This window comes from Pelobates fuscus, chromosome 11, assembly GCF_036172605.1.
Source record: "Pelobates fuscus isolate aPelFus1 chromosome 11, aPelFus1.pri, whole genome shotgun sequence".
In the NCBI taxonomy this organism is placed as follows: Eukaryota; Metazoa; Chordata; class Amphibia; order Anura; family Pelobatidae; genus Pelobates; species Pelobates fuscus.
This window is the reverse complement of record NC_086327.1, coordinates 88,893,246-88,908,136: the sequence shown is the minus strand read 5'-3', so window position 1 is coordinate 88,908,136 and position 14,891 is coordinate 88,893,246. Positions and strand designations below refer to the sequence as shown.

General features: G+C 37.8%; 1 protein-coding gene across 1 annotated transcript in view; it reads left to right on the top strand.

The window, feature by feature from the left end:
- PER3 (period circadian regulator 3) overlaps window positions 1-12,758 on the top strand; it is a 44,582-nt gene extending 31,824 nt beyond the window's left edge. The window contains exons 16-22 of the mRNA XM_063436470.1: window positions 2,314-2,517; window positions 4,612-4,860; window positions 5,615-6,372; window positions 7,353-7,545; window positions 9,350-9,527; window positions 9,641-9,791; window positions 12,132-12,758. Of these exons, the coding sequence (XP_063292540.1) occupies window positions 2,314-2,517; window positions 4,612-4,860; window positions 5,615-6,372; window positions 7,353-7,545; window positions 9,350-9,527; window positions 9,641-9,791; window positions 12,132-12,293 (1,895 nt within the window). The 3' untranslated portion in view covers window positions 12,294-12,758. The remainder of the gene's footprint in view (window positions 1-2,313; window positions 2,518-4,611; window positions 4,861-5,614; window positions 6,373-7,352; window positions 7,546-9,349; window positions 9,528-9,640; window positions 9,792-12,131) is intronic.
- The last annotated feature ends 2,133 nt before the right edge of the window (window positions 12,759-14,891 follow it).

Here is a 14,891-nt window from a genome sequence, read left to right as displayed (position 1 = left end):
CGGAAGTAGAGACTTAAGTGAAACCTGAAAAGGGGGCTATACTTGGTGGACCTTGAAAAGTGTCAAACCCTCTGAAAAGGATTGGACTACTTTTGCACCAAGTAGCTCCTGGCTCCATATCCACTACAGTACTCTGAGTCCACCTTTAAAATATCTCGCTTTTTGATTTATTTTTATTTGTGTGCATTAACTGATCTTTGGGGCATTATTTGCTGAAGCACATGGAATTGTAACTCTTAGCACTATTACCTCTGCAATATGCTGTATTGGTTATGATGACTAAGGGGTCCCTTTATTTTAGTAATTGGTTGCTAATTGCCTATAAATATTTGTGGCATGCAGAATGAGGGAATTAGCATGTCATTTAGATTGCTCCTCCACCAGGTTTTTCCATTGTTTTGAAGGGGGGAGGGTTTAAGAAAAATGATCTGCACTGATTGTGCAACATATATAGAGAATATCAGTGTCCAGGGGAAATCTGCAGTCCGATGACTGTCCTGAAATAGAGTAGTCAGAATTTTTCATGTGTAGACTGTAGCTGTTGCTTTATTATGAGAATTTGACACTTCCAACAGTATGATGAATTGTTAAAAAATAATAATAATAATAATAATAATAATAGGGACATGGACCGAAATGTTGCTATTTTGGCGTGCATGTAGAATATATTATGTATGTGTGTACTTTAACTTCCTGATAACGTTTACAAATGAACTTATAGACTTTACATATCCTTATATTTTGTTGCATTTGTTGAACAAATCTGCACTGAATTAAAATGACCTAGTATTGTCTGCTGACTATTTTTTTTTATCTGGTGTCTAACAGAAAAAACAGATATGACATTCATGTGCATGTGTGATAAACTTTACACTTCGAAGTTATGAGCATCAATGTCCTAAACCTTTTTTACGTTTAAATGTTTAACCCCTTAAGGACCAAACTTCTGGAATAAAAGGGAATCATGACATGTCACACATGTCAAGTGTCCTTAAGGGGTTAACGTTTATCACCATATGCTAAAACAAAACCTCTCTTATATTCAGATTCATTCTTAAAGGAACACTATAGGCACCCAGACCACTTCAGCTCAATTAAGTGGTCTGGGTGCCAGGTCCCTCTAGTTTTATCCCTGCAGCTGAAAACATAGCAGTTTCAGAGAAACTGCTATGTTTCACTTGGGGTTAATACAGCCTCTAGTGGCTGTCTCACTGACAGCCGCTAGAGGCACTTCCGTGATTCTCACTGTGAAAATCACAGTGAGAAGACGCTGGACGTCCATCGGAAAGCATTGCGCGCATATGCATTCGGAGCCGACGTCGGCAGAGGGTGGAGAGTTCCCCGGCGCTGGAAAAAGGTAAGTGGATGAAGGGGGTTTTAACCCCTTCAGCCCAGCAGTAGGGGGGCCCTGAGGGTGTGGGTGACCTAATGACTCTATAGTGCCAGGAAAACGAGTTTGTTTTCCTGGCACTATACTGGTCCTTTAATGATCCCCGGTGCAATTAAATCTGAAGTGTAACTCTTGCGGACCTCAAACATCCAATATGTTTACATACATAATCTCAGTTTTGCAGCTATTATCTTATGGTTTAAAATACATGGGCTTTCTTTTAAAGAATGGCATGGTTGGGAGGCTTGCATATGGGAGCTGCAGTTTTGGCTCTTTACATATGCTTTCAAATAACTTCTAATTACTACATCCTGTAATCACATCTCCTTTTATCTGGTTACTTACAACAAATATTGTGATCTGTATAAAACTAAAGAACTGGGCTACAATCGAGGAAACACACTTGGAGCATTAACATTGTCTTCTCTTACATGACCTTCACATTCACGTTTTTTTGTTTTGTTTAGTTTTTTTGTTTATTATGTTTGTTTTTTCTTCCCTAAAATATGTCTTAAAGGAAGAATATTTTAATATATTCTGCTTGGTAAAGTTGTACTGGTCTTTATTTCCTCCACCAGCCTTTCTTGGTTATATCACATTAATAGTATATTTCGGCTAACTGCTGTAGAATACTTGGGGAAACAGCAGCTGGCATTGGAAGGAGGAAATAGCCTGCAACAAAAACCTAAACGTCTATAGCCATGACCACTTTACCAGTGGCTTATATTAATATACACTACACCGTAGCAAAAACTAACAATATAGTATATTCTTTTTCTGTTTGGATTAGTGTATTGTAAAAACACTAATTGGTTTTCTTCTTCGGTAATACCCCTGTGGAGGTTCCTAAAAGATCATTTGAAAAAACTCACAATTTGCCTTTAAAACACATTGTCATCGCCTTTGTGTTGTATCGTTGCAAGATGTTCCTGTGTTAACTGCACCCATCGCCACAAGCCAGTTATCTGCTGAATCCATGGTAACAACAGATGCTCAGACAACAGCCGCCGTGGTGGGAGCTCCGTTGACAGATTTGACTCTTTCCATCAAGGCCATGAGTGTGGTTTCTGTCACCAGCCAGTGTAGCTACAGCAGTACAATTGTGCATGTTCCACAGCCAGAGTCAGGTATCTATCCACGCCTCAAGGGTTTCATTTGCATAGAAAAATTGTTTTTTTATTTTAATTTTTTTTCAGTTTTTCTCCTCAAAATATACAATAATACATTTTAACAAAGTCACAGGCAAGAGCTAGATTATAAAAACTGCAATATCTACTAAAGGTAAATAATGCATTGGCTGCCAAATAAAATGTTTCTAAAACTCGATGACTTATTCTAGGAGCACATAATTTCCTATGAGGTACAGAAACAGTCCATTGATATAGAGCTATATCAGAGCAAATATTATATATAGCAATTTTAGTAGTTATACCCCTTGAAAATATGCATGTATTTTTTTCCTGGAGGTTTTCTTTGGGGGTATATTTAAAAAAAAAAAAAGAAAATTGCAAGCCCTCCCCTTTTTGCCTACGATTACTCCAATCGGGCTTCGCATTGAAAATCCTCTCTGCTTATGCATGTAGTACAGCTCACTGAGAAAGGGGGGTAAGGCTGGAGTGCACTACCACCGAATGCGTCTGCTGCTTCCATTAGCTCTCTGGGGAGTTAACTGAAGAGGAAAGGCAGTCAGGGAGGATTTCTTCCTCTTCAGTTATAAAAGTTACATCCTCCAGTTATAAAAGTGGGAATTTCTATTGAGCCTACATACAGCTGCAGTTTAGACCCGGTTCAATAACCAAACAGGATACATAATTAGCAGACTAAGTCTGCTTTAAAATGCAAACCTTTTGGGACATAATAGTAAAAATTTGCCTCTTAACACATATCACATAGATGTTTGAAACCCCGTTACATGATATGAACTGAACTTAATTCAGCTAACGAGCAATCTTTTTTATTTTATTTTATTTTTTTGTTATTTTTTTTTTTGGTCCCTATTTCTAGAGTTACTTTTCACCCCAGAGTAGTTTTTTGTTTTTTTGTTGGGCACAGGTCCCCCGTTCTTTCCTATAAAATCCTCCATGTTTTTGGCACCGGATTCTCTTTCCATCCGATGCAATCTTAAAAAATGTGGTCAGTGATGCCCTTGCTCTGTCTTCATCTGCCCTTCCTTCCCCTCCTCCCTAATCTCCCACTCCCATTACAGGGAATCGACTTGATGAAAAGGTGGGTACTCTGGGGAAAATGTATGCTTCATAAAGGAAGTAGAGCTTGCCTTAAGCTCCACCCTTTGTCAAGAAATATCAAGTGTAGGAAAAATACATAAGACAAAGTATTCCCTACTTTGGTCTTGTGTTTTTAAATAGAAATAGATCAGAAAAGAAAAACAGATTGGTAAAGAGGAAGCAAAGCGGAAATAATCGTAGAAAGTTAAGTATGGGGTGACAGTGCGTTTTCTTAAACCAGAGTCAGTTTATTTCCATTAAAAAAAATGGAAACTGCTGTTGGTATTGTTCTAATGTGAGGGCAACATTGGCAGCCAATGTAGGTTTGACCTTTTTATTAAATATAATCATTTTTTGTAAAGGCTCATGTTTAGGAAAGCACCTGAAGGATAAAGATATATGCTCCATGACATAGCTGCAAAATTATTGGTATTTTGCTTATTTTAAAATAAAATGGCTGAAAAGTTTGAAATTTAATTAGTGACTTATTTATTTTTCTTGCAGTTAATCTTGGCTGAATGGTCTAAATTTCATCATTATTATATTTAAACATTAACAAAGTTCACAAATTTTAATTTCAGAAGCCAAGTTATTAAAAAACTAATACCCCCCAAAAAACACTTTATGCATACCATGTTTTTGAGGGGTTGATCGCAAATTCACCCCTTTTTTTTTAAAATCGAACTCATCTACACAAACAAAAATACAAAAATACCAAATGATTGGATGATGAAATTGCTCACAGAATACAGATTTTAATGTTTTATTTTTATTTGTAATCACAAAGTGTATTTTCCTAAATAGAAGTCAACTTGTATCTTTTGACACCAATTTGGCTCGTGTTTTTTTTTTTTTTTTTTTTTTTTTTTTTCACTCCGGGTGCTACATGTAAAGTATGAGAGATTAGGTATAAGCTGGTCTGTTAACTTGACATTTTTGCCACTGTAAATCTGCAATATATCCCATAAAAATAACAAGTATGTTTATTATATTCAGAGGTTACAGCTATAGAAGATGCTACAGTTGGTAGCGAGCAGATTGAAATGAGATCTTCTCAAGCAGCCGGATCCACTGTAGCTCCTGAGGAATTTAAGCAAGTTGGTTTAACGAAGGAAGTACTATCTGCCCATACTCAGAAAGAGGAGCAGAATTATGTTGACCAATTTCGGCAAAGGATTCTCCAGTCTCCATACAGCAGCTACCTCCAGCAGGACAGCAGAAGTAAAGTCTGCTCTCATGAACAAGGTATGTAAGTGTGATTTTGATGATTGAAGTTATGTCCTCTTTAACAGCTAATCTTTAATTATCCATTAATTTAAAAAATAAAATAAAATGGAATCTTGAATCAATGTATAATTGTTTGCCATGTGTCACTCTCTTTCTAAAATGTAGCTACCTAGCCTAAAGGACCTCCATCAGACAAATCAGCACATAGTGTTGAAACTTAATTTCAGCTAATTGTTCCTGTCCAATTTTGCTTTTCTGTCTGGTAAATCAACACATTTTGTTAATGTTTATGCCATTATGGTCATAAATGATCACTTGACATGCAAACATGATATGGTGACATATGTTAATAACATTGTATTGGCTGAATTTACTGGTGAATATAGAAAAAAAAATATTTTTATATTGTAGCATAAAATTGAAACCTAAATGTACAACCACTTCAAGTGGTGTGACTATCCTGTGGCAGGTATTGGGATTTACATTTCTTCCCTGAACATTTGCTGGCAATTTTTCACAAAAATATACCTTTTATTATAACATGCCTGTAGGGGCCTTTCAGATGTATATTTGTAAACAAAGTTTGCGTTTTAATCAGTTTTTATTTTTTTCCACATCTATCAGCCTCTTGCAGACTATCACTATAATTGTTGTTTTGTACTCTATTCATCTAAAAGTTTAATGTGTAATAAAGGGGGAAAGATTATTCCATTATCTGAAGCCTCTGCTCCTTCCAGTTTGAGTATTTTTATGTTTGACTTTTTCTTTGCAGGGGAACATTCTTCGCAGCAAACAACACCAGCTGCTTGGAAGAAAGGAAAGAAACATGGAAAACATAAAAGGCAGAAACCCATGGAATCATCAGATAGCAATGGTTCTCGTCCAAATTTACCTCCAAGGCCAAGGAGACCAGGACCTCAACCACAGTCTTGGCCACCATCTGATGTATCCCATTCTAGCCCTTCAAACCTCGCCTTTCCCCCTCCAGTGATGATACCTATTCAGCCAGCATATCCGATGCCTGGGTTTCCGCTCCCACCCATTGGTACAATGACTGGAAACTGTCCTGCCTCATCCACAGCCACTGAGTGTCCACCTCAATCCAATATATCCTACAACATGCAACCCGCCATGCAACAATTTCCAGCATTTCCATCCCCGTACATGGGCACACTCATGGCAGTCATTCTCCCAAACTACAACATGTTTCCACAAATAAACCCACCAATGCCTCCACCTTTCTTTCAATCTCAGTACCCTGCTTCAAATTCATACCCGTATACTGGAATGCCTGGTCCAGCCCAAGGTATGCCATCTCATATTCCAACAGACTTTGTGGACCCAACTTCCCGAGCTTCATCTCCTATGTCAGCAGAGGGACAAGATGAAATACAGAATGAGGATCCCAGGCTCTTCAGTAACTCAAGGAGTAGCTCTCCTCTGCAATTAGTATTACTTCAGGAAGAGTTGCCAAAACCTGTGGAACCTCCAGAGGGCACCACGGTTGAAAGCAAAGCTGATATCAAATGTGTAAGTTTATAATCTTTCTAGTGTCAAATCAAAATTTGTGTTGACCTGTTTTTTCACCTTAAAAATCAACTCATTTTAGTTTTCTAAAAAAAAAAATTCATTTTGAGTGACCACAATTGGAGCTTTAATATCTAGAGAAATTGGGGTGCAAAGTTCTAAAAATTACATGATCAACAGTGACTTTCCATTAGGTTCCAAAGCAATTGAACAAGGATAACTGTTCATCATGATTATCCTATGTAAACAACCCTAGTAATCTCTCTATTAATGCCTTAATATTAAATAATTCCCTCCAAGTACCTTCCCATCTGGCTAATGTGAAATCTGTACCTAAAAATATGTCTGTTGTCTGATTGCGTAGCATTCTGGCGCCAAATGTCCAATTATGGTTCTCTTGCTCCCTCTGGCCCTCCATCTCCATGCTCCTGTCTTCCACTTCCCTCACTGATTTTTGGGTGAGGCAATAGCTGCACCTGCACACAATATTGAATACTTCTCTATGAAAGCATTTCATTAGGCCACAGTGACAGGGAGGTGGACTGGGGATGCAGAGAGAACCTGGGGTACTTTTTAAATACTGGTATTATTCCATGCCATTTTACTATACCAGCAAAGATTGTTTTTGGTTGGAGTTGCCCTTTTGTTTTATAAACGTTTTTGTGAAATAAAAGAGGGCCAGTTGACATTTTTCTAAAGTTCTCTGAGATAAATAAACTTTAGAGTCTTACACTATTTTTCTCTTCTCAAACCTTTTAGCTTCAACTAGACAACACATTATGTAGATTATTAAACAAAAGTTAATACATAAAAAAGCACTCCTTTAAACACGTTTTGTAGACTTTGTTTTGTAGACTTTGTTTTCCAATGCATGTGCAAATAGTGGGCTTGTTATATATATATATATATATATATATATATATATATATATATATATATATATATATATCTCCTAACCTTTGTATTTGTCCTGTTTCCTGTAGGTGGATGGAGCTGAGGATAGCGGGAACAATGACAGCCACTCAGCTTCCAGTGAACTGTTTGATCTCTTACTTCAAGAGGATTCACAGTCTGGCACTGGATCTGCAGCCTCTGGAAGTGGGTCAGCTAATTCAAGCTGTTTAGGGTCTGGATCAAATGGTTCTACCTCAAATGGAACTTCTGGAAGTGGCATAGGTAGGGATATGATTCAGTGCCTAACCATATTGAACCGGTAGTTTTTATTTTCAGGTATTCATTATCATATTCAAACAATGCTCAAACAATGGCTCAAAATAAAACATAGCCTTTAACGTAATTTACTGTATACCAGGACTGGCTGGGAATGGAACAGATTTTCCAATGCCGGTTATTAAATGTGGCACTCCAAACATCATAACTGCCTATGTTTTTTGCATTGGTTATGGTGCAAGGAGCTAAAGGCCCCTGTATCTCTTCACACTGTTTATTATCACTGCAGTGATTTGCAAAAATTACTGCAGCTAAATGCTTACCACCACCTAGGACATCACAGGTCACTCAACCCAAAAGTACAAGTATGTATGGTGTGTTTTATGTATGCAATATGTATCTTGAGTAGGCGCTCCCATGGCTTTTTATCACTTGCACGCACATCATGTCTTAGCTTCACTTGTGGGGGGAAAAAACATGAAAGATTCCAAAGGGCAGTAGCTCATATATACACATAAGCACATTGTAAGCAACAGGGGGATCAGAATAGACTGAGAAATCTCACCCTCTCTCAGGTCTGTACAAAAGTTTTAGATTTGCACCAAACATTAGGCTTTTTCAAGAAAGTTTCATATGTTTCACTTCTTATGTTATATTTTGCATTTTTTCTATAATGCCTTAATGAAGGCATTGTTCTTTAAAAATAATATTTTTGTTAGAGCTTGATTATCCTAGTTCTGTTGACAGTATAACTGTGTGACCATATTTAAAGCATGTTTGAAGTATCCATCACAGCTGGAGGCTCAGAGATGTGTGTCCCCTGGCTTGTGTTCCACATACAAGGTGTATCTTCAAGCCCTCATCAGTCTTTGTTTCAGTCAAACTCCGTAATGGAAGCTGTTACAGAGGTCTTATCAGAGGTCTATTACTGTGAGACTATTGTTGAACCTTCTCTTCTTATCCTTGGTATGGGTCTTTTCTGTACTTTCCTTCCTTCATATGTAGTAGTTACATAACAACTGGCACCCAGAAAAATATTCGATTGGGTACTTGTGCCCACTACCACTAGTAGCATTAGTAGATTTGGATACCAATTCACCAATAGATTAGATCTACCATATTTGACAGTCCTTGTATACTTGTAGTTTTTTTTTTTTACATTTTATTTTATGTTTGCTTTAGACACAATTTAACTAAAACATCTCTATCTGTTAACTTGATCTATATTTTGGAACTTTTTAAATTCAGATAATAACGATGTTTATGTTCTTTCATAGAAGCTGGATCTCATATTTATCGCTTTCACCATTGTTTGGGTATTTTACTAAAATGATAATGTTTCTAATGTGTTTTACAGGTAACTTTTCTGTGCTTTCCTCCACTTTAAAATGTCAGGGTCACTGTGGACAAGATAATCACGTTATAGCTTTTGTTTGGTTTGTATTCAATAAAATAATAATATCCAGACAATATTAGGTGTGATCAGATTATAACTAGTAATTGTGTAATTTCTCAAGCTGTAATTCTGCAAGATCATATTCAGATCTGGGTCTGAATATTTTGGGTCTGATGAATTTACTTCTGAATTGATCACAGTGCATTAGCTTTCGCTTTTCCATATGTGTGCAGCAATGTTGATTTTTATGTTTTATATTAGATTTGCGATTTTATATCCCTTTTATTTATACTGTGTATTTTAGAGCTAAGTCACCTTGTATTGAATATTTTGATGTTATTAATGTAGTTTTATTTGAAAATGGTACATTTTCATTATTTTATTTCTTGTTTTTTTTTTATTAAAACTTTAAAGGGAGTAGTAACAGCAGCAAGTATTTTGCTAGCAAGTCCTCTGATACCTCCAAAAAGGGTCATAAGCGTCCAGAGGTGTTGGAAACGGATAATTTCCCCAAGGCCGCTGGAGACTCTATCTGGACTATAATAGAGCGTACACCTACTCCTCTAATGATGACCTATCAGGTACCTGAGAGGTAAGAGGAAAAAAAAAACCAAAACATTATTTTCAACTATTTTTTGTTTTATGGTTTTATTTGTCTGCTTGTTACACATTTCTGATTCTTCCTCTGTGTGTGATTGTCTCCAGGGATAAAGAAACTTTGTTAAAAGAAGACTTGGAAAAACTTGCTGCAATGCGGAACAAGCAGCCATGGTTCACTGAAGAGCAGAAAGAGGAGCTTGCAGAAGTGCATTCATGGATAAGGAACCGGACAATCCCTCAAGAAATAGACACACAAGTAAGAAATACCTGCCTTTTTATTTTTATACATCAGCTTTAGGTAGAAATACACATTGTCTATATTTTGTGCTGGCAAAATCACGTGCAGATGTGTAGATTAAATAATACATTCCAGAATACAGATTAACTATATTTCTGTGTGCACTGTTCTCTTAATTTAGGGCTACTTAAAAATCCCCTATCTTGGCAAACAGCGTGGTGATTTCGTTACACCATATAGCCATATCGTATAAGCCCAAACTTTGTCAAAATGCCAGGGGGCCGACACTGCGTTTAACACGGGAGAAATAAACCTGCTAACTGCAATATTTACTATTTAAACTGCTGCCAGATACTCTTCTCACATTTTTGCTTTCCTGTGGTCACTTCCAAATGGGCACCTGGAGTGGAGGAGCAGGGTACTCAACTCAAAATGTGGTGTATATTTGGAATCTGTTCATGGTTCTAAATATACCCAGGAAAAAAATAAAATTCAGGTGCATGCATTTCTTAGCAGTAGTAGACGCTGCTTGCTATAAAGGCCAAAATCTAGATTAAGGAAACAGTGCACATAAAAAAATTCAATTTAAAATCTTACAAGAATACTTAAAATCACATATCTAAGCAATCAAAAATGGGATTTGGTTGCACCATATGGCTGTACCATGACACTCCATTTTGTCAGTATGCAAAAATCTGTAGGCCTACACTAAATTTACTTTATTGCAATGTATTCAACTTTCACCTGTCATGCAAATCTTACATACTGGCATGTTGTGGATATTTTACCTAATGCTCTATATAGTTTGTCTAAATGTCTGGAAAACATTTCATGATACAGATGCTAGCTTACATTTCATTATCATGGGCATATTGATACACAATACAGCTGTGACAGCCTGTGAAATACATTTAAAGAGAAACTTCAAGCTGGATGTACTTAAAGGACAACTATAGGCACCCAGACCACTTCAGCTCAATGAAGTGGCCTGGGTGCCAGATCCCCCAGGTTTCAACCCTGCAGCTGTAAACATAGCAGTTCCAGAGAAACTGCCATCCATGTTTACACTAGGTTAATCCAGCCTCTAGTGGCTGTCTCATTGACAGCCGCTAGAGGTGCTTCTCACTGTGAAAATCACAGTGAGAAGATGCTGCTGTCAATAGGAAAGCATTGAGACTGTCTGAATGCGAATGTATATGTGTGTGTGTGTGCGCGCAGCTCTTGCCACGCAAGGAGGAGGAGGAGAGTTCCCCGGCGCTGAAGAAAGGGAAGTGTTAAACCCTTTCAGCCCGGCGGGAGTGGGACCCAGAGGGTGGGGGGGACCTATAGACCCTATAGTGCCAGGAAAACTAGTTTGTTTTCATGGCACTATAGTGGTACTTTAATTATTATGTTTATGAGAATACATTAAAATATTTTAAAGGGACACTATAGTCACCTGAACAACTTTAGCTTAATGAAGCAGTTTTGGTGTATAGGACTTGCCCCTGCAGCCTCACTGCTCAATCCTCTGCCATTTAGGAGTTAAATCCCTTTGTTTATGAAACCTAGTCACACCTCCCTGCGTGGGACTTGCACAGCCTTCCACAAACACTTCCTGTAGAGAGAGACCTATTTAGGCTTTCCTTATTGCAAGTTCTGTTTAATTAAGATTTTCTTATCCCCTGCTATGTTAGTAGCTTGCTAGACCCTGCAAGAGCCTCCTGTATGTGATTAAAGTTCAATTTAGAGATTGAGATACAATTATTTAAGGTAAATTACATCTGTTTGAAAGTGAAACCAGTTTTTGTTTTCATGCAGGCTCTGTCAATCATAGCCAGGGGAGGTGTGGCTAGGGCTGCATAAACATAAACAAAGTGATTTAACTCCTAAATGACAGTGAATTGAGCAGTGAAATTGCAGGGGAATGATCTATACACTAAAACTGCTTTATTTAGCTAAAGTAATGTAGGTGACTATAGTGTTCCTTTAAATCTTCAGAGGGAAGTGGCTTAGACATGTCATCCAATTTGTGGTCTCCTATTGAAACCACGCTAGTAACAGTCAAAATGGCTACCATAAATTTGAATGACAAGTGAATGTAATTACTCTGTTTCACTTTGGAAATACTAATGACCATTTAAGCCACATTGGGCATCTTCTGTTTTTTCAATTTGTGTGGCCAATCTGTAATAGTTCTACAAAATGGCAATTATTAGGGCTGAATCGATAATTGTTGCCCTTTTAATAGTAAGCCAAGCAGATTAATAAACTTCCATTACATTTGAATGTAATGCCTTTTGTTTGTCACAGTATAATAGTTTCACTGTCAATTCAATATATTTTTGTGAAATCTGATTTATTCCTCTTTACCCACAGGGTTGTGTCACGTGTGTGAGCATTGCAGCAGCAGCAGACATAAAAACAGAGAAAAATGAAAGCCACCCAGATGCTGGCACCAAAGTAAACAACCAAGGACAGCAACAGTGCCTGAGTAACAGTACTTCTAATTTGGGAGATGCCACAAACTCTGACACATGACTTCCTTTGTAAATACTTTTTCTATAATATTTAAGCTCATTTTCAGCACAAAGACAGCCGAAGAGTTGCCATCTTTCTATTAGCTGTGGGGGGAGGGATCTGTCAAAGATTCTAGTGCCGATTGTTTAAAAAAGAAAGACTGTGCCAAGACACCCTGCCCAACTGCATCGAGGGCAAATGGGTTTCTGATTACGCAGCTGTTACATTTCCCACTGGACCTCTTCAATGTTCTTTGGAAAATGAATACTAAGTTCTATGAACGTCAAATATTTTAAAACATTTTCAACAAACAGAGTTGCTTTCTTCATGCACCTTACTGTTTAACATGCTTCATTTGTAAATACCACAAACTTGAAACAAGTAATAGGGGAAAGCATTGTTTTAAATGATATTTTTTTTCTTTTTGTAAAATATGCCTGGTTGATGAAACCATATTGTGTAGAAATAAACACGTGTATACCTTTATTTATTTTTTTTGCTTGTTTTTTGTTTTTCTTCAAAAAATTGGTTGAACGTGTACTGAAGAGAGAGGTTAATGTGTTTGTCATTTCAATCTTTACTTCCTTGTAAGGGTGAGGAAAATGAATTGGGGTGAGGGGGCTGTATTACGGCAAATTGAAAATATCTCATGGATCTAACACGGCGTCGAGCCAAACAGGGCAGTTAAAGGAACAACATGCAATGGTTCCATTTTACATTCCGTAATATACAGCTAATTTCTACGCCTTGAGGTATAGCTACATTTTCTAAAAGAGTCTGTGGAGCACTGGTTTATTCTGCAGTAGTTTATAGAACTGCTATCATGAGTTTATGGAATTTTCTTATGACATTCATAGAAAATATGGTATCATCTGGACTGGGTGAGGCAGTTTCTCTTCTTGGGTCATTGCATGAGCTGCAGAGCCTGACGATTTGCAGAAAGAGAGGTCATATCAAAAGTGAGACCAAATCAATTTGAACAGATCAGGTATCTAATCTTAAAATATTCAGGTGCTAGTTATCTGATAAATACTGCTGGCTGTTTATGTAAATGATTAATAATAAACAGAGGTACAGGTAATGCATGAATCCTTAATAAAATGTAAAGAAAAAATCACACCTAATCCATTGTTATACAATATATATTACAATTTCCTCATAGTCTTCAATTCTTTAGCCATAGGAATATAGAAGCTATGATCTGCCATTTTGTAGCCATTTTATGATTGATAGAAAATGAACTGGTGTAATTGATCCTTCACGGACATATATCCAGTTATTATGCACTTATGGTGCATGAAAGTCCCAGGCTCTGGATTACCTCAAGGGGTTTAGCCATTTGTTTGGGGCTTAACCCTAAGGTCTTCAGTCTGACACCTGTCAATACTGCCCACTCGCTTGCATTGCAATCCGCGGATTCATAAGGAAAAGCCCGGCTGGGCGCCGCTGAGTGTGTCAGCCGACACTCTCAGAATATCAGTAGCACATCATTTGCAAAATGGAGCCAAAAAGATATCTGTTAAAGACTTTGTGGTTAAAAACCAAACCAAAAGTTTAATCTTTTGAGGAAGCTGGCTTTTATGACCTCCTTGCACTATAGCAACTGCATTACAATTAAATAGTTATGGTGCCCAGAGTCTAGGAAAATACAGTTAATTCTAGAGAAGTTTGTAGAATAGGAGATATATATAATAAACCAGGACAGAAAGGAATGGATATTTATTGCAAAAGTGCACTCTCTTTGTGTAATACTTTCACAATATTGCCCAGCGTTTCTAAAGTATTAAGTGTGGAGTGCACTCTTCCTAATTAGTCTTACAGAGCCCTATAATATAGATTTTTTTTGATTTTTTTTTCAATATGTGTAGCTACCAGAGGCGTAACTAGAAACTACTGGGCCCCAGTGTGAAAATTGCCCTGCCCTCCACGTGCCTCATTTCCTTCCCTCATAGCACCTCCATATGTCTAATTTCTTACTCCCACCAGCCCCCCAATGTGTCCCCCCAGCTCCTTACATGTGTCCAATTCCCTTCCCCCTTCTGAACCTGCTCACCGCCATAGTATTTGTCTGACAGAAAGCGTTCTCTTAGTGGGCACTTCCTGTCAGACGCGGTCCCTTCGGCCACGCTACACACAGGGCATCGGCCCTGAAGGCATACTGGCAGCCCATGATTGCAGCTGTAGCAAGCAGGTACGCCACTGGTAGCTACATCGAGAAGCAGTTGTCTGGTGTGAAATAAAAATGTAAAAAACATGTATATAACACATATCCTGCTTTCTCATTAATTATCGTGAAGGGCTACACATTCTCACATCCAGTGCTTCAAACACCCCCCTCCACAAGTCCTATGTTCTAAACAAAAGCTCAGTGACTGGATAAGAAGCAGTGCCAACACTGTGGCCTGCAAACTTAAGGTAGATCCCCAACTCGCAAAGCACTATGAGAGTTGTATGACAGACAGGGATCTATCTACCTTACTTTCCATCCTTGCTATAGGGAGGCCCAAAAAAATGATTGCACCAGGGCCCCATCTACTTTAGTTCTGCCACTTGTAAGGAGGATACTGGCCAGAAAATCAACAAATAGGCCAATGATACAAGAAAAAGCTGGAAATATTC